This window comes from Cinclus cinclus, chromosome 20 (genome assembly GCF_963662255.1).
Source record: "Cinclus cinclus chromosome 20, bCinCin1.1, whole genome shotgun sequence".
NCBI classification, from domain to species: Eukaryota; Metazoa; Chordata; class Aves; order Passeriformes; family Cinclidae; genus Cinclus; species Cinclus cinclus.
Genome location: NC_085065.1, coordinates 8,901,039 through 8,928,094, shown reverse-complemented (window position 1 = coordinate 8,928,094; position 27,056 = coordinate 8,901,039). Strand labels below are relative to the sequence as shown.

Below are 27,056 nucleotides of genomic sequence, written 5' to 3'. Positions count from 1 at the left end.
AGTGTGGCCAGAAAAAAAGTGAGAAGAAAACAGCACCAGATTGTCATCTGATAAAATCACAAATGAACATTTGCCCTCCTTTTCTTCATCCCTCAAAAAAGTCCTCCCCAAAATATCAAAAAATCCAAACAACCTCTAGCTACAGCAGGCTGGGGAGGGGGGAAATAATTAAAATCAAGTGAAACATGCACAGTAAAAGTCACTTCTGGCTGGGTGTCCACAACACTCTAAGATTCCCAATGTTTATAGTGCAATTTCATTTGACCTGCAGTTGAAGACCAGTCTCCATCACTTTGTGTGATCAAGTTCTGCCAATTCCTTTGAAAGTTGTGCAAGACAAGTTTCAGCATAGGCTAAAATACCTTAGGAACCATTCAAGTAATTGGACAGTGGCACTGGTATGGCTGAAGAGTCAGATGTGTCCAAGAAACCAGACTCAAGCTGCCTTGTACCATTTGAGTCTCTAATTAGCAAATGTCTTTTTCCCTTTCAGTGTTCAGTAAAATTGAGGAAATTTACTGAACAATTGGCCATAATTCCAGCACTGACCTGGAAAATACAAGTATCCATAGAAAATATTTATGTGTGATAGCAACCCAAGCAGTCAGTGCCCATGTGCAGGGCAGAAACTGCAGGGCATGGCCAGCCAGAGTTACAGAACCTGCTGGATTTGTGAACAAACTGATCAGCCCATTCTTTCATGAGACCTTTAAGCACCTCCTCCAGCACACTTGTGCATTCAGAAGAATCATCCTCCCCTAAGTTAAATATAAAAATAGATCCTCCATCTTCATTCACTGAACACAGCTGACAGATGACTTCTGCTCTCCAGTTTTTTGTCCCATGTTTTCAAGGAGGGGGAGGTAGCTTTAGATCCAACAGACTGTAGGCAAAAATGTTCCAGAAGATGGCAAACAAGACAAAAATGACATAAATAGAAAGGAAGATCCACCATAAAGTCTGATCTTGGAGTCTCTGCTCATAGTTCCTCAGGATGATGACACCAAGGGTGATTCCAACCATCACCCCTCCCAGGTGAGCCATGAAGCTGGGGTGGGGGCATGGGGGGTAAGCGGAGGGGTGGAAACGCAGCCACACGGCTCTTCCAAATTCAAAGCTCACTGGAACAAAGAATAAAAAATAAATTAATTTCTAGGTTTATCCCTTCTTAAATCCATGTTGTGGGCAGCACTGCATGCCTGAGGAGACAGAGAGGGAGAAATTGCCTTGTATGGTGAGCACAGGGAAGCTGTGGTTATGTCAAGGTTGTGGCACACAGACTTGAGATCTCTGCAGTGGCTGGAAAGCGGTCTGGGTTTGTGAGGGTGTACACAGGTTGGGGAATATTCACCTTCTGAAATTTATACCAAAACCATAACAAAAATTATTTAGAAATTGAAGACAGTTGTCTGTGATGAACACATAGTTTGGTTTCTCTTATTGTGGCCTCCCTGGGGATAGGGCTGGAACAGAACTCATCAGTGTGGGTATAATGCTGCTGCCATCCCAGACAAGACATGCTCTAGGAAACCCAAGTATTATCATTATGAAAGCATTGCCTGTTTGAGACTGTAAAGAGAAGATGTTTAAGTCCCACTCTTCCACAAACACTACAAGCTACAAATGCTGGCTAATGACAAATCCTTGTTTACAAATGCTTGTGTTGAAAGCCAAAATCTGCAGTGGAGAGCAATGTGGTTCCTGCTGCCAGAAGGTCCAGCTGCAAGTTCCTACCAAAACTGCTGCAAAGTCAAAACCCTCTGAATCAGCATAAACTATTTTGACAAGGACAAACAAAACAGGACTGGCTGCACATGTGCCAAGCATTGTATGGTACTTACTACAGATCAAGGCAACAGCCATGCGCAGCAGTTTGAATTGGCACTTCATTCCTGACCAATTCTGGAAAAGAGACAAGGAAAACAAAGTAATGCTGCACACAAACCTGAAGGAATATTACATTTACATCTGTCACTTGTCAGGCAGCTTCTCAGTGCATTCAAGCCCTACTGTGCTTTTTCAGTGCTCCTTTGTGTGCTTCAGGCTCCCTGAAATTCTGGAGCTCAGATCTTTGGCAGAGCATAAAGAAGCAATAAAGACTTCAATAAAAGCATATCAAGGAAACAGTGCCATAAGAAAGCCTGGACTTAGTCTCCTCTGTCTTCAGGCTTGGTTATTAATTATTTTTATAGTGGAATAAAAATCTCTGAATGATAATCAGAAATCATTAAAGAAATACTAAAATTCCTCCTTTTCCACTTGCACATAATTTTAAAGCAGGAAAGAGATCAAGCTTTGAGAAACTCAGATGTATGACAACATTATTTATTATTATTATTATTATTATGTGACTAAATGAAAATTTGCCTATTGAAGGCAGACTGAGGTACAAGATAATCAGGTTTCTTGTGAAAAGCTCTGCATTTGTACCCTGAAGAAATAAAAAGGATGCTTGTAAACTCTTCAGACTATCTCTAATGGCACTTAGGATGGCAAAAATGCAACCTCCACAAAATAAGTAACTGATTTTCTCTCTCCACAGAGACCTAACCCAGTTAGAAAGCTCTGAGCTCATGCTGATTAATACTGTGCTGCCTCCTTCCCTTTTTGTTTCCATGTAGCTGCTTTGAATCCCTCCCCTCACTCTTTTCCTTGGGGTGACATGTTTTATTGCTTCCCCCTGTTGGTAATTTTATGTATTTAATTCCAATAATATTTATTTTTCCAAGCAGAAATGTTTCCATTTCCTTTAGTTACCAGGAGGCATGAGGGAACAGAAGATTGCAGAGACCCTCTCTGCCACAGTCCCTGCCCTCCCCAGCTGTGCCAGACTGAGCTTTGCCAGCAAACAGCCAGCATGCCTTTCAGTGTGCAGGAGCTTCTAGATAACATCTAGATAACAAGTGAGCACTGAGAGACAATGGGGGAAAGGAAAGCACAAAACTCCCTCCACCAGAACTGGAAAGACTGCAAAAATAATTTCAGATGAGTAGAGGGGCAGTGGATAATAGAGAAATAAAGATGCTAAGGTAGCAATTGCTAAATAGATTTGGCAGAGGCCAATGAGTAGTGAAAGGACAGATGAGTTTGTGATGTTCTAAGAAGTCTGGGAAGATAACTGCTGCAGACTTTCCACACGCCTCTGGAAGAGCCTCTTCCTCTAAAGCAGACCAGAATTTCCTCCAATGTCCCCCTCTAACCCTGTGAATTGTGGTGTTAAAAACCCCTGTGTCTGCGCTACCACCCTGAAAGACAGAGGAAGGGAACAGCTTCCCTTGGCACGGTGGAGGGAACACAAATCACACTGAAAAGAACTGCATGTAGGGATGCAATGCCCCAGCAGGAACCCTGTGCTATAGGGGTAGCCCCTCTCCTCCACTCCTGACCTCTCTGCTAACCACTCAACTGCCTAATTTGGACAATAGCCTCAGCTCATTCATGCTCTGAAAAGCTTAAAGAGGGTGAAGGAGACCAATTCTGCTCAGGATAACTCTCAGGATAACTTCCCAGCTGTTACAAAGATGTCTGGAGCAGCACCACTGTGGGTCACAGCTGGAGCCTGCTGACTTTACTGCAGACAAGCAACAAGTACAAAGTTTTCTTTTAGGATTGACTCCAACACCACCACAAACACAGATCTCCCAGCACCCATATAACAGGTCTTCTGTCTCTATTGCAGCCACCTCACATTATTTTCCCACTCAGACCCAGGGGAGGAGCATTATCCTCATTTTTATGGTTGTTCTGCTCTGATATTGCTGGTACAGGACAAACAGGCCACCACACATGAATCTTCTATCAGCAAAGTTTTTTTGCCCAGTGTCATCTGAGGAGTCCCCCAGGACAGTTGTGCTGGGTTTTGCCACCACCTAGCTGACCCTGTTGGATGAATTCCTGTTTCCAGCCTTAGAAGAATGACAGTGCTGGCTTTGATGACAATGCTGGCTTTGCTCACCTTTGTAAAGTACTTCATGAGGTGAAACAGCAAAAAGATGCATCACTAGATCACCCAGGGTTCAGCTTCAGATTGGGTTTTACAAATGGAGATAAGGAATATTCTGCACATGAATCCACTGAATGATAAATTTCCTTAGATACTCACTAAAAATGCATAGCACATGCAGACAGAAACAGGTCTGCTGCTTCTGCAGAGCCAGTCTGCTTTTCAAACATTTGGCAGCCACTGCATGGAGAGCTGATAGCCTGGAGAACATGGATAAATCTTGGATTACCAACATCTTTAGGTTGTCCTGGTAAACTGCCAGCCACCAGGGCACCAAGCCACCAAGTGCAGGGTAATATTTCCATTCCAGGACCACACCACTGAGACAAGACTCTTAGCTGGGGCAAGCTCTGAATGACCAACAGCTGGGTCAGGCCATACTTCCAACCCCTTTGGGCCACCAGATATGGCTCACTCTGAGGTCAGACAGTCACTCTGGTACTCACCATCACAATATTGGCCAGGTGAGCAGAGACAAGAGCATACACACCTCCAGAGGATCCCACCACCGGCGCCCTCATGTCAGCCACTGACACTGCCAGGGACCCTGGGGAAAACAACAAGGTTTTATGACAATTGCCCACCAAACAAACATACTCTCTCCTACCCTACATTCCTGCTATGGCCTGCTTGTGCTAATTGCTGCAGATCAGGAATACAGAAAGAGAAGGAGGGGAAAACTGATTGAATGGTGAAGCTAACTCAGTCCTGTCAAGGCAGTGACTGATTGATTCCTCTCCACCTACTTTAAAAGCTGCCAAGCAAGGCAGAAATGTGTCTTTAAACTTGTGCTGCAAAAAGGCATGTATTCCCTGATTGAAAGAACAAGGAAGCAGGAGACAGGCAAATGTCTGTGTTTGTCTCTCACCTGAAGATAAAATAGAAGTAGCTCCCATGTTGGCAAGAAAATTATTAGCACGGGGAGAAGGGACTAGGGACTTGGCACAGGCCTCCGATTGAAGCACAACCTATTACCCATAAAACTTCAGAGTAAAACTAGTCAAAAATAACCTGGATGGGGGCAGTAGGCACATGACAGCAAAATGACAGGTCAAGTACATAAAGGCACCACTAATAACAATACAGCCAAACATAGACGTTATTTCTTCCTATCCCAGTTGGAGGTTTGGATCTGCTCAAAGCTCCTTTCATTGCTGACTTTAAGAATAATTTGAGTGATAGAGGGAAAGGCAGATTTGCTGTCACAAGGAAGAGATAATGAAGATCTTTGTGATGAGTGGAAATTGGAAAAAGACACTGGCAAATCTTGAGAGAGTCCTTGGTAGTACAGAATCTAATGAACGTCCTTGCTAATTGCCCAACTGATTCCAGGTCAAGAAAGTGCTGAACTTCCACCAGCCAACTTTGCTGATAGCTCCCTCCTTCCTTCTATGGCCCTGAGACTTTTCAGCTCTTAAACACTGCTATTAAGGAAAAAGTTCATGAGAAATAAATGAAGGAGTAATAAGAACTTACTTGATTACTTAAGTAATCAGACACTGCACTGAGTGCCTCAATTGCCAGTCTTAATGTGTCTTCTTAATAAAGCCAGACAAATGAAAAAGAACCATAAAAGTTGTGGCCTAACTACATTTTACTGTCTGTTCCTGATCATTTAGGAGCTGAGTTATTTTTATATTGCCTCAGCATCAATATACCCATTTCCCTCTCTCCTGGCACATGACAAAGAATAAAGGATGTTTCATAACTGGCTAAGATATCAGTGATTCCCTGTGGTTTGGTAGGTGTATCTGTATAGAAAAGCTATGTCTGGAAAGTTGCAATTTGGGCACCACTTTTGTTAGTGCTGGTTAAAATAACAGTCAGGAGACAGTGGAGCTGCTTTGCTAACTCCTTTCTCTGCATTAAATACCATTGGTGTTTGTACCATGCCTAGTGCTGTGTCCTAGTCCATTTATTCTTTCCACAGTCTCTTTCCTGGAATGCAGGATTTATTAGTACCCAATGCAGCCCATTCTACAGAGGGTTTATCTGTTTATTATGGAAGAAAAATAATTATGTGGCTGTAAAAAAACAAACAAACACTATAAATCTTGAACTAAGGTAATCAATCTCTGTCTGAGTTCCACTGTAAAGCTCTTGGTGGTTTTCACACCCTCCTCCTGTTTTAGTTAGATGATGATCTATTGTCAGCTAACTTCCATCACCTCCAAACTGCCGGAAATCCCAAGCATAAATAAAAGCAATTCAGCACAAACTAAAAATCAATCAGACCCCATGGCTTAATGATGAAATTAATTTTCCAGATTTCTGTGCACTGCTCATGACCAAATACTTCTTGCTTACTAAGGCTGTAGAAAGGTGATAGGACAAATGGAGGAAGATCTGACACAGGGCCATCATGACTCTACATTCAGGAAGATTATCTAAAGCAAGGCTATTTTAAAATAACAGGTAGTTGGTGCATTTTTAGTAGGTCTCCTAAACACAGTCTACGGCTACATAGAAATAGAATTGTACCGTATTTTCTGTGTCCAGCCCCTCGAAGGATTTCAATGCACAGACAATCAATGAATGCTTCTCTCCTAATCCCAAATATCACAAAACTTTTCTCCAACTCAAAAGCTAGCACAGACCATTTTCACTGCTTCTCCATCTGGGGCATGCAGAGGTGTCACCTACCTGCCACAACTCCTGCAACGTACACAAAACTGATCCTCGCAGCTCCGTGCACCATTTCCAGAGGAACCCCAACCAAGAGCTGAAGGACAACATTGAGCCCAAGGTGTTCTATCCTGCAGTAAGGAAAAACAACAGTTGTCCTCTTCCCAACTCTTCATCTCCTTTCTCTGCCACTGAGACACACATATCTTGGAAAAAATCAAATAGCACCCAATTCACGTAAGTAGACTAGTGCTGGGAAAAACAGTGATTCCAGAAAAAATCAGACCCAGAGTTGCAATGTTTCTTCCCTCCTTGCTGCTTTTATCTTTTTTGTATCCATCCAGGTCCTTTCAGCCAAAGACCCACCCTCCTACAATGTTTGGTTCATTCAGACATTTTTTTCTCTTTTTCTTTCTTATTTTTTTCTTGAAGTTAAATGACTTGTCAAAAAAAAAAAAAAAAAAAAGAGGCAAGATGGCAGCAGAGCCTGGAATAGAAATCAGAAATGTGACCTTCTTCCCTCCTAATCATTTCACTTTTCCCTGCACACATCACACTGCCACAATGGGGAGTGGTTGTTAAGAATGAGGTGAAGTGCAAGTTCCAGGAGAGCTACCATTCCCTGGTGCCATAATGTGCTTTACAGTTATGGGATGTCTGGCCCTCACTCTTTTCTGCTGTGCCTACTTCAATGGTCAGAATGAGAAGTAGAGGGTATTTTGATCTCTGTTCCTGTGCCCAGGTGTACTCACTGATGCTTTCTCTTCATCCACCCTTGTTCCCATTACAGTCAATAGCAAAACTCCTGTTGAACATACAGGATGAAGCTGGGCTGAGGGAACTCTTTCAGAAAGCCCCACTATTGCAGCCTGCAGGTGGAGTGTGACAGCTCAGATGTGCATCTTGGGTCAAGACTCCAGTGCAGCAGATTTCCCCTGAGCTGAATCAATAGCTTCAACCCAAGTTCCCTGTTGCTTTAATCAATGCTACTTAACAAACCTGTCCTGCCACTTTTCAGAGCTCTATACAGATATTCATCTGCAGGATCTCCCACACACAGGTAGTAACAACAACAGGCCTTGAACAGGGTCCTCAACACTCTGCTAATGTCTGAGATTTACCCTGGGCTTGCAGGACTGTGACCTCACTGAATGGTGGCATCCCACTGGAGCCAAGGGTATGCTGCTTTTTGTATGAAGAGAACCTGCTTATGAAACAGATGGATCTAAATGACACAGAGGTAAATGACACCCTTAACACAGAAGGCCAACATCTACTGGGGAAAAGAGAGCAAAGTACCTAATGCCTTGAAAATATACATCCCATCTTATACAAGAAAAGAGTTGCTCACAGGCAGGCACTAGCAAACTTTGGTTTAAGGTATATGCATTTCCACTGTTTTGATCTTTTTCATGTTACCATAGCAATTTCTCATATTCAGTAGAGAAAAACACTGATTGTCAGATGCAGTAATGACAGAACAGTCTCATAAATGAGAATTTAAAGTTGGACTGGAAAAAAGTGCTAGAAATTATACAGCAGAAAATAGTCCTCTCCTGGTATCTTATATATTATAAGAATTCCACAGAATTTCTCTCCAAAGATGGATTTCCCTCCTGCACACTCAGCACTGCAATTTTTCATCATGGGAAACTGCTGCGTGTAACTGAGTTCTTTTATTACCTTCCTCAAGCCTTTTAAAGCCACTGGGCATGGTCAGCGCTCACTCTGATCCCGCATGCTCACAGTATGCAGGGAATTAAATTAGGAACAACCAGCAAAGGTCAAACTGAGAGCACTGGGATGAGTCAAAACATCCAAGTGCCCTTTCACAGAGGAGAGGGAAGAAGCTTTGGCTGGCACACAGTCAACATCATGAGGTGGCACCTGAAATATCCACACAAAGCACCGAGTCTTATATTTCAAAGGAAGCTTTTGTAAGAGCTCAGCAAAGTTTATCCTGGACTCTGAAGTGAATTCTCTAATTCACAGCTGTTCTTAAAAGACTTCCCAGGAGCAATCCCATTCACTTCTCTTCCCCATCATGCTAAAAGCTTTGAAGGCACCAGAGTCAATAAGAAGCCATAAAATATAATTACCCTTTGCCAGTGCTGAATGTGTCATTCTTGAAATGACAATTTCATTGATTTATTAAGGACTTTCTCCTTCCCTGGGACCAAACAAATGGGACTGAGCATCAATGCAAGTCATTAGTTATGGCAGTTATACAAGTGTGTGAGCTTCAGATATCAACTACTTTCCATGAAAACAGAAGGGCAGAATTTACAACTTTGCCTTTTCAACCCTTGACAAAGCTCCCTCCATCAGAACCAACACACAGACTGTGCATTTTTGGAATCTTTCTGGAGTCACAGCCAGACAAGCCTTAGCAACTGCTGCCTTCTCAAACACCTTCTGGCTGCCACTTGCTCTTCAAAAAAAAGACTGAGTGCACTAAATTAAGGAGCAGTCCACATTACCATTTAAAAGTCTCAGCTGGAGGCAGGATAACAATAGACCCATGGCATTGTGTTATCCTCTCATCTGAAAATGAGAGGATGGGTGTCCACTAAAAACCATTATTACCTTTCTAAGATTTGTCTGTTTCCCTCACAAGAAAGGAGTTTAACACAGAGAAGTTAGAAATAAAGGAACATTTAGCTTAACTCCAGATACTGCAGATAAATCACAAGGTTTATTGTTCCAGTGGGACTCTCCATTGTTTTAAAGGTTGTGCAGCTAAAGGACTTGGAATCCATCATGATGAGTCCCCTGCTCACCACCTTCCACTGTTCCACTTTGAGCCAGCCAGAGGTGAAATAAACCTGAAGGATTTTTTGGTCAGCAAGTGTGAAGTATGCCAGACAACTGCCTGCTATAAGGGTGACCTGGCACAGGTTAGAAAAGCATGCCATGGAAAGGCATTTAGTGCTGCGAAAATCGTCCTTGTGCGGGTGTTTCTCCTCCAGTGTATCCTAAAGCAATCTGTAGTCATAGAAACAAATATGGTAAAACACAACCACCATCAAAAAAAGCCTAAATACAAACTAACTAACATTAGTTAAAATCAAGTGTTTCCTTCTTTTACAAGCCCAGTTTCCCCCATATTTTCAGTGAAATTTTCTTATTTTCGCTTCTCATTTTATGTAACCAGCCTCATGCCTAAACCCAGTAGTCCCCACTTACAGGATGAAATCTATGGAATATGGGCTCTTTGGAGGGATTCAGCACACAGAGGACAGATGTTGCCACATTCAGAAGCTTCTTCTAAAAACTTTTCCCTACTCTTCCCTTGTGTGGAGCCTTTTGTTATCCAGAGATCTGGGGCACATCTTGTGCTCCAGGGCAATTACACACCAAGGAAGTTATTCCATGGTGTGCATGTCTTCTATCAGAGACATGGAAAAAGACAAAGATCAACTTGATCTTTCTGGCCTTTCATAGAAGAACATGGACTGATGGAAATACAGGCTTTCTATTTAAGAACAAAGGATCCTTATGCAGTTGCAAACTACACTACTACTAAAAGGCTTGTTGCTGTCATTTTTCAATGACAGAATTAAAGAAAATTGCAATTATCTGCCAAGAAAGTGTGAAGATAATGATCTGATAAACTGCTCAGAGGGGGTAGAATGCTTTGTAAAGGGATGAACTTTCCAGTGACACTTACTCATCACCATGGCATCACAAAAATCAATTAAGTCTATTTAAATTTTGTGAGGACTAGCACAGCTGAGAAGAGCAGAGTTAGAATCCCCACACCTTGTACATTCTTCTCAAGTCTGCTACATACTTCCCATGGGATGAAGGAGGGAGGATTCATTTCACTGTGCACCTTCATTTTGCATGAGATGGACCATTTCCTTTCCATCTGGTCACTCGAGATTGTCAGCTCTTCAGAACACTAGTGCTTGCCCAGTATGTACAAAATGGGAGTTCAGACTTGATACAACCTTCTAGGCATTATCTCAGTCCCCTTAGAAGGGACCAATATTACTGAGAGATGACACGTCCCAGGCACAGGGAATTAAATTGTCCTTTCCAACACCCTCTAGTTTTTAAATACCAGTCCAGCATCTTTGCAGACTTGTTCTACCACCTTTAGTGGAATGCTGGGCTTTGACCTGGTTTTAGGAAGTGCATAGTAAGAAGAAAGTGTGGTCCCAACACTGCTGGGGAGAAGAGTAGTATCTGTTAAGTTCCTTTTGTTGCCTTCTCCCTTCAGAGAACTGTGAAGGTTTGCACCCTTATTGCCCAACACTCCACAACATCTTCAGATTGTTACACAGAATTTATAATTGAGTTTCAAAAAATAAATTCTGAGTTGATTCTGTCACTTCCTCCTTCTCTCTGGGGAACCTGAACTGTTTGTAAGTACTCACCCTGCATGCATGAATATGTAGGTTAGGTACCTCCAAGCCTGGGCCCGAAGCTGGGGATGGTACAGTAATGCATTCTTCAGGTACAAGGGGTGGCTGACTTGCAGCACAAATCTGTCTAAGACCACTCCATTATAAAGAAAAAAGGCAACCTAGAAAAGCAGAGAGATTAATTGGTTGCAAATGCCTTTTCTCACAAAAAAAAAAAAACCCAAAAACGTTTTAGCTCAAAATAATGGAGAAAAAAGTAATATATACAAAAGCTTTTCTCCCCATTGACAGCTTCACACAGCATGAAAATTTCCTGTTTTGAGGATCCTGTAGCACATTGCTATAACTCTATTTGCTGTCTTCTGTAACACACCAGTCCCTGAGTCAGAGGAACTGGCTCCTCCCAGTCAGCACTCTACTATCATTGTCATATCCTACTCTGTACTTACTTGAGCACATTACTCAGCAAATGTGCAAAGATCTCATTTGGGAAACACATGAGCAGATCAAAATATTTAACCCAGAGGTTCCCTCCCCTCCTTTTTCTCTCCACTCACAGAACAGAGGTAACTTTATAGAAATTTCTAATTCTATTAACTTACCCATTTCTCTAGAACTGTCTTGTTTTCACTCCTCATCAGTTTTGCTCTAGTTTCCCAAACTATGTAGTCACATACAAAAATTGTTCCAATGACAGGGTCAGAGTCTCGACTTAAACACACCCCAACAGGTAACCAAAATGGCCACCAGCTTCACGTCTGTCCTCGTCCAGGTCCGAACGAGTCCCTCTCTAACCCCTGACTGTGTCCCAGCAGAGCCTTTGGCAGTGTGAGTGGCTCCCAGGGAGGGCACTTGCCTCTACAAGAGTGATGGTGATCATGAACCAGGGTGGGGGGCAGCAGGTGTAGCTGTCGTAGTACCACTTGCGGTCGATCTCCCGCGGGAGGGTCTCGTAGGCCACGTGCCGGATCAGCCTCTGAGACAAGCTCAGCCCCGTCTCCTCCAGCAGGGCCTTGCTGCACAGCCTCCTGTTCCCCTGCAGGATGGCTTGGCGGAAACTGTTGGACCTTTTGTTGCTCATCTGGGTAAAAGGGAAAGGAAGAAACCGTGAGTAGAAAGCTAAGCCTGGCACAGCCATCAGAGAGAATAGTGCCAGTTTGGTAGCACAGATCCAGGCAGGCAGGAAGCCACCACCAGGCTGAGCTTTAGGAACCAAGTCTTGGGACAAAGACAGGATCAATGGCACCTACTTGGGGTGCAAGGAAAACCAGTACCAAGGTCTGCCGTTATGATGCCAATAAATGAGGTCAGGGCAGAACTCTGGCAAGGCAGAGCAGAAGCTGCTAATGCACCTAGCAGAACTCTGTGGCTCATACTCCAGACTTCCATGCTGTCTTCATCATCAATTATCACAATCCATATTCCTGTGTCCTCCTTCCCTCTGCTCCCCCTTCTCTATCACACTTCCCTGCAGCCTTGGGGCAGAACATTTCTCAAATGTAGCAGCAGGCACTTTCACAGCACAGCTAACCCTTGTGGCAGGAGTTAGTTCTGGGCAAAGAAAATTATCTCTTTGTGTAAAACAAAACTGCCTGAGCAACAGCAACAAAAAACAAATTAATTGGCTGTACAGGCTGCCTTAGCTCCTGTAAGCTTGCAAGTCTCTTTACAATGCTTTTTTCATAAATTATCCTCAGAGGGAACAGGTTCTGAGATGGCACAGGCTTACAGCCAATTTGTACATGCATTATCACCTTACATGCATAGATTTAGCTGTCTATCTTGTTGAGCATACACTTTCCCAGTTTGGATGCATAATTAAAGCAATTGCATTTGCAAATTAGGCAGATGGAATCTTCTGCTTAGCCTGCTGGGGGCGGGGGAACAAACCAGGTCTGAAAGAGCTTACTCCAAGATTTGTATAATTGTTAATTAGCCCTGATGTCAAAAAAACCTGATGCATTACAGCCACTCTCTCTACTGGCTGAATCTTTAGCAGAGAGCTCCAAAGGCTCACTGTGTACACAGGCTGCTGCAGGGGAACCTTCTACTGTAACAGGCAGCAAAACAAACATGACAGCCTGGTCCTTCTTCTGAAAGAACTGTTATCTGCTCTCAAACCACCAGCACCTCCAGCCTCCCAAAACCAAGCAAGAGATGACACTCAACAGCATTGGCTTCCAGTTATCTTGGATCGTGCAGGTTTCAGCTGATATCCCAAAGTCAGCAAAGCCCAGAGTTTGTGCTGTCAGTGCCCAGTCAGTCAGGGAATTGTTCCAAGCTGGACCAAGCTGCTTAAACACAGTAATCACTGTGGGGAGTCATCTCCTGTTAATCACTGGAGGAAGGCAAGGGGCCATCTGAGGTGATAGCACTGTGACCCACTCTGCCCATCCCTCCTTAGCCTTCATTTGTAGTCTGTCCCTCCAATACAGAGGATCATTGACTGTCAATTGATCTTCTTATATTTTTTTTTAAACTGGGGAAAAAATTTGTTGTTGTTGTTCTCTTTGAGTTGTTTCAGTGAGAAGATGTTTTACCCTAACAACTCTCTCCATTTTGGCATTTCTCCTTTGCTCCCTCTTTCCTTCATTCATTCAGAAATCACTTTTAAAAGACCATTTCTGGGAAAAAAAGCAGAAAAACAAAGAAGAAAATAAAAGTCCACAAAGTGGAGCGACTGCCAAGGGAGATGGGCAGGAAACTCCAAAGGCCGCTGATGTCCATGGTTAGGCTCATAACAAAGATTTCCTTGCATCTGTTGAGCAGAGGATCTTAATGGAGGCATCCCTGAACTTGTCTGTTACTGTTGACTATGACACAAGTGACTGGCTCAGTTCTCAGTCACCTGAACTCAGCACAGCTCCATCAGTCCAATGTCCTCTCTGCAATTATGCTTGTGCTGCCCATGGAGTCCAGAAAACAGCCAGGGCACTGCAAATTCATCACCATGATATTTCCGAAGGTGTTCCTCAACATACTAAAAAGAAAACAGAGGGGCAAGGTCTTCTTAGATTTAAGAGCAAAATATTGCAGGATCATTGTAAGTCATACCTCAGATGACCAAAGCCTTCACTGGCTCTCCTGAGGAGGTGAGAAACTGGACTACTGTTCAGCAGAAAGCTCTGCCTTCCTCCTTCCAGAGAGGGAAATCAGTCCCAGGACTTTTCACACCCCACACAGAAGCTAACATGGAAGGGGCGTGAAAATATTTGCCAGATCTTCTTTAGAGCAAAGGATATGGAAAGAAGGTCCAGGTTGCCTCTACATGCTGCAGTCTTGGCATGGTTTTACACCCTGTTGAGGCAGGGACACAGTGTCAGGAGTGTGCCAGACATGCTGAAAAGCCCCCACAATCCCACAAGATGTGGATGAGTGGATGTTCTTAGCCCTTGTTAAAATCAGGCCTCTCAGGAAGGAGACATCCTGCTGGTTCCCACCTGCATGCATTGCCCATGGCACCAAGGAGGAGATGATCTCTAAAGAGACAGCACAGCTGAATGCCAGGGCTCAAGCAAACACAACGGTCCCGGTCCTACTTACATAACTCCACAGGCCTTTGGATCAAGATAGGAGGAGATGGGCATGAGGAGAGACAGAACATTAAGTCACTATTGCTGCTCTGACCAATTCTTGAAGAGAAGACTATTTTATTCCTCAGATTGACTTTGAAAGACTCAGATCTTCCCAGAATCTCACATATGGTCACAATTTTCTGACTTGATTTTTGAATTACATAATATTGGTATTTATGAGCCAAGTATTTAATCATCAGCTGAAAGAACACTAGGCCTATTGTTGGCCTGCACATTATCATGGCTCCAGGAGCCCAGGGCAGCCTACCTCACTTCTTTTCAGGCAATTGATCTAGGACTTCTTTAATGAGCCTGATATAAAAGCTGCAAGCAGATGGGTAGAGCAAACAGTATGTGGAGAGAGAAGATAGCAGTGGGGAGCAACACATTCTCTTAGTCTTTCCTGCCCGCAAAATGGTGTGATGCACAGAGAAAGAAATTTCCCTTGCAGAAGAGCCAAGCTGAGCTGACTGGTACCCAGGTGCTGCCACCTCTGCCCTTTGGTATCACCTTACCAAAACAAACCAAGGCTTAGTGCTAGAGCTCTGCTCAAGGGCTGGGTTTGACACCTCTGTGCAAAAGGAACATTTTTTCTTACTTAAATCTGAACCTGTCTTCAACACTGAAAATGCCAACATTTAGGATGAGTCCTTACTCTCAAGAATAGCACAGTGACAAACTTTGATGAAGTACAAAGGCCTGCTTTTGTTTAGTACACATGGCACTCTAAAGTTACTCTGTGATAATCTGCAACTTGCAAAGGAAGTTGTCCATCCCCACTAGCAGACCAATTTCTCTGTGTTCCTTGGATATCTGTAGTACTGTGGCTACCTCTAGATAATCAATAACCAAGTCATATAGTATTTCCCCCATCTCCAGTTTCAGGGCTTGTGTGGGGCACATTACCCTTTCTATGGTTTTATTCAGCCTCTCTCAGAAGGTTTTGAAAAACATGGATTTCTGCCCATTATGTATTGGCATCTTTGAGACTGGTCTCAAGCTATTTTTAAACACAGGCAGCTCTGTGACAGGCAATGCATTCAGCTCTGATCCTCCAAGACACAGAAGACTAAATCAGATTTTAGCACAGGCTTTTAAAAAGCCTCTGCCAGCTCCAGTTTTATAACCCACTTTACTTACAAATGCAACCTCTCCAATCAATTTTGCTTTCAAGATTCACATTTATTTCCTTCCCTCTGCCCACACTTCTACAAAATGCTAATGTGGGTAGAGACAGCTTTTCCCAAAATCCATATCTCAGCATTAAGTTCATCTGCCACAGATGTTCACATCCTCTGAGCCAACCTTTCCCAAACAGTATCAAAGGCAAAAAACCTGAATACCAAAAACCAACATTCTGATCTGATTTGACCAAGCAGTGGTTTACTCTAGGGATTCAAAGAAAGAGGCAGGAGAGACAAAATAAATTATCTCTGCTCAAGGTTTTGCCTGATTCCTATTAAATGTGCCAGGCTTAGGCCTTCCAGCACTTCCAATAGAAAAGGTAAAACACTTTCAAATTTCAAGGTTACTTGAAAGAACATTGCTTGCAGGACAAGACTAAGGTTGTGGTCCAAATAACATTGTTACATGGTGCTTCAAAAATGTATGTTGTTCACACTAAAAACGAGGTAGAATTAGCCTGTCCCTAGAAGCCAGCAAGACCAGGGAAAGCAAACCGGTGGTGATTCTTGATCTGGAAAATAAAGGATGTGCATTTAACTAGTTAATACATTTTGCTCATTACTGAGATGCCACATCAGCTTCAAGTTACTACAAAGACACAGCTAAACATTTCTGTTGGAAGCAGCAGTGTTTTGTTTTTCCCAAGTCACATGAACTCTGTCTTAGACCTTATTACTTACTACAAGCTCTACTACAGGATATTATGTGAAGTAATCCAGGACTGCCAACAGCAGTTGCTGTTCAGTAAGAATCCCAGAAAAAAACATCTCAATTATAATTACCTCCTGGCTTGTCTCTTCTCTAAAAGTAGCAATGTTAGTTAAACACCTTGCTTCACTATCTCTTTCGCACTTTTCATAGCCAAAATTTTCTCCGTGCATCTCTTTTCACAATGCTGCAAAGCAACCAGACAGCAGAGATGCACGAGATGTCTCCACTTGTACAGGAAACACTTCTGTTACTCTGCGCTGTCTCAGACCCCACCTGAAAAAAACCCTGCTTTCTGCTGTTACTACAAACCACAGTGCAGAAACAGAAATGGATATGATTGCAGCATTGTGTTTTACAACTACATGAGCTGAATTTCATACACACAGAGGAGAAGTAATTTCCAATGTGTTGCCTATCTGATCTTTTTGAGACTTTTTTGTTTTCCGATCGTACTAGGAGTTTTCATCTTCCCTGAATTTATTAATTCCTCAATTTATTTCCTGAGTGCTTTCTAGGGTCTAGTCTCATATTTTAAAACTTTCAATTTCATAAATTTAAGTTGCTTTGCTGTGTTGAGAGCAGGCATATATATGGATGTTTTTCTTAAGGTAAGTCCTACAGTTTCATTTTTGATGTATCTAGAAGTTCACACCATAATTTTTGGCAGCAGGTCAATTCTTGCTAAGTTACTGAAACAGACAAATTAACCTGAGCATAAAGTAGAGAGGGCTAATGATCATCAAGCACAAACATGAACCTGAACACCACCACAGCAAGGATTGACAGCTGGGAGGTAAAGGAAATCCCTAATTTCACAGTGATTCTTTATCAGCTGTGCTGTTTCTTTCTATCAGGAAGTTCAAAAGAAAATTCAGAAGTCAGGGAAAAGAGAAGGGGCCCTTAAAGAAGTTTGGATGTTGGAAATCAATAGGAACTAGAGGAGAAGTGAGAAGAGAGATGTCATTTTTAAGTAGTTTAATGTTTTTGCATTTGCATTGTCTATTGATTAGAAAGTGAAAAAAATGCAGACAAGGATAGAGGAGCTGATGACAGGAAGATCAAAGGCTTCTTTATAGGAGTCATTCAATAGTAGTGAAGGAAATTTGCTGTTTTGCAGAAACCACATCAGTGAGGTGTGAGCTGGCACAGCCTCCTATTCCCAAAGGAGAATGTCCAAGCATTTCAGCTCCCATCTACCTTTCATTAGCTTGTGCTGCTCCCGAACCCTGTGGAGTGGCGAGAGAGCAAAAAGCACAGTTCTATTCCTGAGCCTGTTGCCAATGTGTTGCCTGGCCCTAGGCCATCATTTCTGTAAAAGAAATTCAATGATGCCTCTTCCTGCTACCTAAGTGTTGTGCAGCCCAATTAGTGAATGCTTGCACAGTACTTTGAATATCCCCAACTGTGGAACAAGCAGCTGTTACTATAAATATTCTGCTGAGCACTGAGGACCACACTGTTTGTTATGCTGGAGCTGAGGAAAACCTCACACTGTGTGATCTGTTTAAGAGTTACTGAATTTATTTTACTGTGTACCTAGACATAGGCAAGGGGCTTACAAGACAGCCTGGTTAGATACAGCAGGTTTATGTCATTCCAACAAAGTCGCTTCACCTTGACTCTGCCCACAGCCTGATGGAGGTCATGACCTGGGTCCTGGACAGCTGGGCCATGTTATCATACTTTTCTGATTAATGTGAAAACAGGACATATGCAAGACACTTTCTTTCTAAACCAAGAACACGTGCATGAGTGACCATGACAAATGAAGGGATCAAATCCCCACGTTGTCTGCAGGACACACAGAGATGCAAATTACTGTACTTTGCATCAAGGACACGTCCAGTTTTCCAGAGAAACCTCAGAGGTGTCACCAATTTCCATTCCTCTTTGACTTTGTAACCCAGGCCTATAATATTGCTCTGAGTCTACTGGGATTCTCGTGCTCAATGACAGAGCAAGAACAAGGCAAAGCCCCTGAATGGCCAGTGTCCAAGATATCTTGCAAAAAAAACATTTCTAAGCCATCCTGGGCACCTGACAACACATGTCTACAATTGTGTTGACTCAACAAATTGCCTTGACAAGAAACAGAGATCCCTTCACTAATTGACTCATTAGTAGAGATAGAGAGGCATCCAGATCATGACTCATGCACTCTGAGACACCTCACCTGGAATAAAATGAATGTGACCTAGAAACACTTTAGCCCTCTTGCTGTTGTTGCCTACAACAGTGCAATATGACTCCACCTAGCACTATTATCTATTATCTATATGTTTTTGTATGGAAGTGGTGAAATCTCTAGATAAAACAGGAGACATCCAGACTGACAGACCTCTGCTTGCAAACAAATGGCTCATTATTGCAGCTAGCAACTGATACTAACAGCAAAAACCTCTAAACTAGCAGTAGCCATCGCTTCTTGATCTTACTACAGCTCCAGCAGTTCTTTCCCATGCAAATTTGTTTCCCTGGAAAAATCAGAAGCAATTTGACTCTTGCTGAAGCATTCAGTCACCACTGAATGCTTCAGCAAGTCCATGCAGAATGTGATGCAACAAACACTGGTGTTAATAAAGGGAGGGAAAGAGAGAGAGAGACAAGGTCTTTTGACAGCCCATGTTTTGAGCAGAGCCAAGGACTGACAGGCCTCGCCATCCAGAGCACTCACCAGGTTGACGAAGTCCTGGTAGCAGATCCTCCCCTCAGAGTTGCTGTCTGCCAGGGCTAGCAGGACCTCCAGCTTGTGGGGGTCCAGCTCCGAGCCGTGTCTCTGGAGAAGGGAGCGAAACTTCTCCGTGCTGATGTAGCCAGTGTTGTCAGGATCAAACTGGGATAGGAGGGGAGAGTGCCACAATTAACAATCCCATGTTACACACAACTCTCTCCTATGCATTCATCACCCACCACAGACCCACAGGGAGCCAAGAGCTGCTCTAGGCTTTGGTGACACTGCCCTGCAATCACCCAGGGACCGGAAAGCATCTGCTGCAGAGACGTGTGAGTCCAGGCACCATCATCCCCACCACCATCCCATTTCCACCCAAGCTTCAGCTACGTCAGCTCCCTTCACCTTCTTTCCCTCTGCATCATCATTTCTTATCTATTTTTTTATGTCTCTTTCTATCTGGAACATCAAGCAAACCAGAGATGCATTTTGTGAGATAAAATGCACTGAAAACAGTTTTACTCCTCTATTTCCTAACACAATTACACCACAGGAATATGCCATCCCTCCTCAAGCCCTTTCTGTGCTTAGTGTTTCTGACAGTCACCTTTCCAGATCATCTTTAGAGATGCCTTCACTGAGGTAAGTATTTTCACTGCTGAAGAGCTATTTTAAGACAGTTGGGAAAGAAAATCTTTGGACAGGGAGCAAAGCAGATGAACACCATGTCAAACTAAAAGTGACAAGGCAGTCACATGCCATTTTGAGAATGCAAACCAGAGTCATTAGAAGGAAAGTCCCAGGTGAGACCTGGAGTGAATCCCACTCTGGCCAAAAGGATCACTGTTTTCCCTGAACCTAAGTGGCTAATCTAGAAATGCCACTGATGGAAAGAGACACCTTTACAAGGCTGTCCAAAGTTATGACTGTTTCAGTGGCCTCTAGGGTGCCAGCTCACAAGGCACAGCCTCAGCCCTGACAGTCAGTGCTGGCACTATGCCTAGCATATTTCTGCTGTGCTTGGAAAACTAGTGTCTGCAAGCTCCAAGACCAGCCTCACTAGCCCTGGTGCAGTCTGATCTCTACCAGCTCTCTGTTGCTGGGAGATTTTGCCTTTGATTTCCCAAACTTGGCTGTGAGGACCCTGGTGCTTGCTGGCCTCCTTTTGTAGATAATGATATCAAGCTTGTTTGTTGGATTGAATGGCTGTCAGGGGGCAGGGTGGTCAGGAGGGAGTCTTTTCATGGAAACATTTGGGACATAATAGGGCCTTGGCAGAGCCAAAAAGGTCCTGACAATCCTCACTCTTTCCTAATGGGGAACAAAAGTTGAACAGGCGCTGGGCCTTTGATCAGTCACAGTGGAAGAAAGGCTGCCTTGGCAAGGGAGGAGGTGGGAAGGAGGATGTGGCAGAGGATGCAGCCTGCCAGCAGCAGGGCTGGCACGGCTCTGCAGTGAGCAGAACAGCCATAATAAAACAGACCAGCCTCAGGCATGGGCTGCTTGTTTAGAGGCTGTGCCAATGTGTGAGAATCCATCTCCTTTTGGCCTGAGCACCTTTGTCCTGCTGCTCTTGGCGGCTGCTTGGCTGAAGAGGAGCTGTCTAACATCAGGAGGGGAGGTCAGAGCTCCTTGCTGGAGGAGGGCCATCTGCCTTTGGTCAAAGCAGCAGCCCCTCTGTAAAGAAGCTGCTGGGCAAACGGATTGCACAAATCAAGATAAACCAAGTGACCTGTGGGCAGTCAGAGCTGGGGACTCTCTCCTGTTCTCTGACAAAGGTTGTCCTGCCCTTGCAAGGTAGCCTGGATGTATCTCCCTGACAGATGGCACCCAGAGCCAAAGGGGGATTTCATCAGCTGTTTACTGTTAAACAAAGGCTTAATATTAATCCCTAGAGAAGTTTAGCTCCCCTACTCCACCACACTCTGATGCTTTGAGTTAACAGATCAAATTCTAAAACTAACCCCAAAAGTCAGGGCTTCTGCACTCAGGCTCAGCTCTGATGAGTTTTGGCTCTTCTGTGACTCTCAGGCCAGTCTGTTTGTGGTGCCCAATCCCAGGAAGTAAAGTATTATTAGCACAACACCTGGGATGACCTTTCTCAAGGGGAATTTGTAAGAGCTGGGAGATGAGTCATTCAGTGAATGGGTCTAAGACTTGCAACACCATAGGTACTGCTCTGTTCATCCCTGTTTCCTAAAAATATTTGACCTAACCAACATCTTACTCAGCTGCACCACTTTACTTTTATCTCAGTATTTAAAATGTCAGAACATAGTTTGTCTAGGACAAAACCTTTGCTCCTTGAAGGCTTAAGTACTTCTCTACTTTGAAGCCCAGGGTCAGCACCCAAAATGTGGGACTCTCCCCATGTTGTGTGCTCATGGACTTTGTAGGAAAGACCAAGGTCCGCAGCCCCAGGGAACAGGGCTATTCCTTCAAAGGGCAGATGAGATGCAGAGCTGTAGCACACAGGCCCCCCAGAGAAAAAAAGAGCTGCTGAGATCACAAACCACTTTTCCCAGACTTTGTTCTGCTTTAAAGCCTTCCAAAAAGAAGCATTTTGTAACCAAGAACAGAAATTACACAACTGCTTCAGAACTTCAAACCAGCCCACAAGGACACACTAATGACTTCAGACTCCCTCGTGCTGGAGCTGATACATCTTGTCACTCAGGATGTTGCTGTTACTGGCTGCTGGTTTCCAAAGGCACAGCTGAACCTGTAGCTCTCTGGTGGCTCCAAGTGAATCTGCTTCTTTCTCACACCAATAGGCACCAGCATTCCTCCTTCAGCTCACTGAAGTCTCGCTGCTTGCTCCACAAAAATCAAAGCAGTGGTAGAAGGTAGCTGGTGTTTTCTTTGGCTATCAAGTCTCTTCTCCTCTTCCATGTTATTATGTATAATTATTTTTTGGCACCATGTTAATGATAATAATTAGAAATAAGTTTGAAGTAAAACAGTGGATCTGAACAGCGTGAGAATAAGAGATGAGCTGTGAACAACTGACATCTGAACTCAAATACCTCAGAGCAGGGCCGGAGCACAAGTTCCACAATCTGGAATAGAATGCTTTACAGAATGTCAACCCCAGCTGTAAGGAAGTCCTCTTATTTATGTTTAAACAATTTTTAATTGTATAACATTTCTCTATAAAAAAGTATATAAAAATCTCATCTGTCAAAATCCACGCCGATACTTCAAACTGCTTCAAACGCTGTTTCTGATACCACAGCTATCCACAAAAATCAAGGGGTTAGGAAGGTTCTGCATATTCTGTGTCCCTACACATGGCAAATCATAGACTCACAGAATGTGCTGAGTTAGAATTGACCCATCAGGATCATGGAGTCCTTCATGCTCCATCCAGCTCCTGGCCCTATGCAGGACAGCCCAAGAATTAGATCCTGCGCCCAAGAGCATTGTCCAAACGTTCCTTGAACTCAGACAGGCTTAGTGCTGTGACCACAGCCCTGGGGAGCGTGTTCCAGTGCACAACCACCCTTAGATATCCGACCTAAACCACTCCCTGACTCAGCTCTCGCCATTTCCTTGAGTCCTGTCATTGGCCATAAGAGTGAAGAGATCAAAACCTGCTCCTTCACTGGCCCTCATGAGGATGTTGAAGACTACAGTGAGGTCTCTCCTCAGCCTCCTCTTTTCCAGGCTGAACAAACCAATTGACCTCAGCCCCTCCTCACACGGCTTCCCCTCAAGACCGTGCATCATGCTCACGGCCTCCTTTGGACACTGTCTAACAGCTTCTTGTCTTTTCCATAATGTCATGCCCCAAACTACACACAGCACTCCAGGTGACGCTGCACCAGTGCAAAAACGTGACAGCAGACTCAAACCACTCAGCTCCATCAATTATAAAAGAGACAACTGACCTTTGCTAGCTGCTTCATGCATTTATCCATGACGATCTCCTTCGGGGCCAATTGTCCCACGAGCCCAGGCGAGCACCAGGGTCTCACCCGAGGACAGACAGCGCCTGGAGGAAGCAGCAGGGCCGTGCTGAGCCCGGCTCCAGCCCCACGGGGAGCAAAGCTCCCACAGCACGGGCACCACGGTGCCTTCCCTCAGCGCAGTTCCTTCTGCCTGTCCCGAACCCGTCACCAGGGATGAGGAAGCCGCTTGCCCCCCCTCGTCCCCCCACACAATAGGACACTAACGGCAATTTCATGCCAGGTTTCCTCCGCATTTCAATGACAATCGCCCTTAACTCCCTTGATCCTCAACCAGGCTCTTAAGCAAAAATGTAAATATGTTAATGACCGTAGCAGCCATCTGACCCAGGATCTTAATTTCCTGGCCCAAAACAAGCTGTTTTTCTCCTGTTTTTTCCTTATATTAGAGGAGACACACCATAAACTAAAGGTCCCACAACAAAACTACAATGTAAAAGTAAGGTAAGGGGGCCTCACAAACTGTGATGAAAATAGGAAATTTGGTTAAGGAAAGAAAATGAAATCTCAAATTGTTCCTCTTCTTTAATTAAAGACACATCAGCCACGGTTGAGTGAGCAAGTAGGGTGGAGGCTGGTGCTGCAGACAGACAATGAGTATCTTGGGAAAACTCAGACGTTCAGAGTGCAGCCAGCTGCTCCTCTCCCCATGGCACACAGCCCTCAGGGGCACCGGAGCAGCTGGACAGTCAGCAGCTGAACTGGGCACAACAGGAGCATCCTTGGCTGGCTTTAGGGTTGCAGGAACAGAGTTCATTCCCACCCATAGTTTCCTCATTGAAGGGTTTTGTCTTGACATCAGCAAAGCCACAGTTGTCTTTCCAGTGGGCAAGGCTCCAAACAACTTCATCTAATTTGCAAATTGGCCTTGAGTTGGACCAGTTCCTTAAAATCTGAATCATTCTAAGATCCAGTGGTGTCTTCACTTATGGGAGAGACTGGCCTGGCAGTGTCAGGCCTCCTGGCACTGATCCCAGCTCTGCTCCAGACTAGGAGATTTTGCAAAGAAATTGCCCTGAGCTTAAGCTTCTCCACCCTATTATATAGAAATGACAACTCCTGATTCATTTCCCACCAGAAAGGAGCTCTCATTAGCTGGCCTGTTTCTTATTTACATGTAGGCTCTTTTCCACTGGAAATGGGGAGTCAATTGCATGCAACATCTTTTCACCTCCAAGGATTTTAGAAACCACTCTGAGCTTTGCTGGATGCAACTCAGATGTTAGGTGGCGTAGTCTCTGCAATCTAGGGATGTTTAATGATCTTGGCTCTCTCTTCCAAACGTTAGAAGTGCATATGAGAAAGCCTGATCCAACAGAGAGGAAGGCCAGTCAGAGGTAAATGCATATCCCTCCACTCTGAAATCCAGCTTCTTACCATTTAAAGTAACCTCATCCGAGTTGCCTGAACACACGTGGTAAAGCATCAGTGCTGGCTCCAGTGACGCACACTTGCCTCTCTTGTAAATAATGAATTTACTCACCACTGCACAGACAATATAAAGTGATTAAGGGCTATCCAGCAGTACATTTAGGGCGTGTTGAATTGCTTTGACCTGAGCTGAACCCGAGGGCTGGAACCCAACTCTCAAAAGCCAGATTGCTTTTAAGCACAGAGGATATTCTCTCACCAAGCAGTGCCCGGAGACACATCTGCTCCCCAGGAAAGCTGCAGTGAGAGCACAGAGCTGCCCAGCTCAGCACTCACCTAGGCCAGGAGGCAATCCAGAGAAGAATGGAATCCATCCTGTCACCTGGATTTGGGCACATATGTCTCTGCACGCAGCACATGGCAGAGTGGAGATGGAGACGGCTGGTATAAGAGCAAAATAGACTGAAAGACCAGGTTCATGAGCTCATTGGCCAATCTATAGAGGCATTTCTGTTCTAATTTATTTCTCCTACTGTCTTAGGCATAAAGACAAGGAAGGGACCTACATTACTACCATCTGTTGTTACCTTCTGCAGAAGCACTTCATCTAGTCAGTGGAAGCACAGATTCAACAAGAATATGAGAATCAAAAGATTCAGGAATGTGCTACTACTCAGCTTTGAGGCAGATTCTTGGTATTGCCAAAATTGCTGAAGTGAGCCCACAGACCTGTGTGATGTTGTGATGTTCTCATCTACAGGGCATAGGAACCACACTTATGTTCATGTGATCCAGATCAGGGAGGGCTGTGCAGGACTCAGAGTGTGGCTGGATGATGGCTGCAATGGCAAAGAGCAGTTGCCAAGCCATCAGGCCAAGCAGCACAGGGACACTGTGAACATTCTGGGGAGGTATCAGGTGCAGAAACTTATCAAATTTCCAAAGCCAGTGGCAGCTGGACACCACACTGAACTTCTTGACTCTACAGAGGTCACACCCCTGTCCATAACCACCACAGGCCAAGTAAATCCTACACTTGGACACCCCAGTAATTTCTGACCCACAGCTTGCAGGGGAAGCCTATCATGCTCAGTCAGGTGCGCAAATTCATGTTTCTGTCTCCACGCTCATTTTTCACACAACTCTCTTCCTTATCCATCCTCTACCTGTGGGTTTCTTGCAGCAAGTCCTTGCTAAGACACTAAGAGAGGGCAGAGCTGAGAGGCACTCACAGGACCCACTGAATGGGCTTTCAGTCCTCAGCCACCTTGACATCCCACCACTCTGAGCAATCCCACTGCTTCTCTCCAAATCAGCCTCCTGGCAGAATACCTCCAGAAATCAGCCTCTAGTCTCAGCTGGGGAATTACAGACAGTGTTCAAGCCACACAGAACTAAATTATTCAAAATATACCGCTGTGCTGGCTTTGAAACCAGAGCGGCTCCCAGAAAGAAGTCAGGGTAAATAGAAGCTCCATTACCAGCAGCACTGACAGGGAAGGAGATGCAGCACTGAAAGTGAGGGAGATAATTACATGATTAACGAGACAGCATGGGTGGCAGGAGATGCCCTCCATTACGCCACAAGGCTTAATGCAAAGAGACATGTTTATAGACTGAGCTTACTCCAGCTCTGCTTCTTCCTGTTTTATTATTTATGGCAGTGCATTAAGACTAATGGAAAGAAGCTGCGGTACTCTAAAAAGTTGCAGGTGGGGTTTTTTAGGTGAAAATATGATTTTTAATCCTGATCCAGCACTGGCCATGTTGCACATTCTTACATGGGTAGTTGTCTCAGCTGCAGTAACAGGCTGGGCAGGCTGTGACCCAGACTGGTGAGTCGTGTATCCAACAGCACCAGCCCAAGCTCTGGTGCAATCTCTCATTCCTGAGACTGTGGACAAGATGAAGCCAACAAGAGACCACCTAGTGACTGGTGTGACCAAACTGACCCGAACAGTTAAAATCTTTCCTTAAATCCTGACACAAGGGGTTTATAACTTTGCAGAACTGCTTATCAGCACTGGCCCCAATATTCTTAATATACGAATGGCCAATCTCTTGCTCTCCCTTTTGAATTCCTCTAGTTTTTAGGCCTCCAGAATCTCCTGAAGTAATGAGTTCTGCAATCAAGGTAAAATAAACCTCACTTTTAATCTGGATGGTGTAAGGCATTAAATATCAAAAGCTGAAAACAGCAGTATCTATAATATCCATAAGACTCATTCACCACCACATAATTATTGTTTATGTGCTTTTAGACACGCCTGACTGGAAAATATAAAAATTCTCTATTAATATTAATTACACCTCTCAGGGCTTCTACATCATGAGGGGACATAATATGTAAGTCACTTCATTCAGATACAAAATGCAACACACTCTGGGTGAGATGCTGCATTGATTTGGATTACATAATTCAGCAGAAGACATAAATATGCACAGTCAATCTCACAACTGGGAGACAGACAGGCTCTTATCACTACAGCTACAAAGCAAATAGCAATAAAAACCAAAACAAGCCAGAAACTGACACACAACAGTGAGAAGAGCTATTTAGTGGGGGCTGTATTTCAG

The 27,056-nt window shown here is 44.1% G+C and overlaps 1 protein-coding gene across 2 annotated transcripts in view; it reads right to left on the bottom strand.

Moving 5' to 3' along the window:
• Positions 1-849: 849 nt before the first annotated feature.
• Positions 850-27,056, bottom strand: part of RHBDL3 (rhomboid like 3) — a 54,849-nt gene continuing 28,642 nt past the window's right edge. For both annotated transcript variants that reach the window (XM_062506272.1, XM_062506273.1), the window contains 7 exons: positions 19,144-19,302; positions 11,855-12,079; positions 11,011-11,159; positions 6,647-6,759; positions 4,450-4,550; positions 1,842-1,902; positions 850-1,121 (listed from right to left, as the gene is read on the bottom strand). In XM_062506272.1, the coding sequence (XP_062362256.1) occupies positions 850-1,121; positions 1,842-1,902; positions 4,450-4,550; positions 6,647-6,759; positions 11,011-11,159; positions 11,855-12,079; positions 19,144-19,302 (1,080 nt within the window). The remainder of the gene's footprint in view (positions 1,122-1,841; positions 1,903-4,449; positions 4,551-6,646; positions 6,760-11,010; positions 11,160-11,854; positions 12,080-19,143; positions 19,303-27,056) is intronic.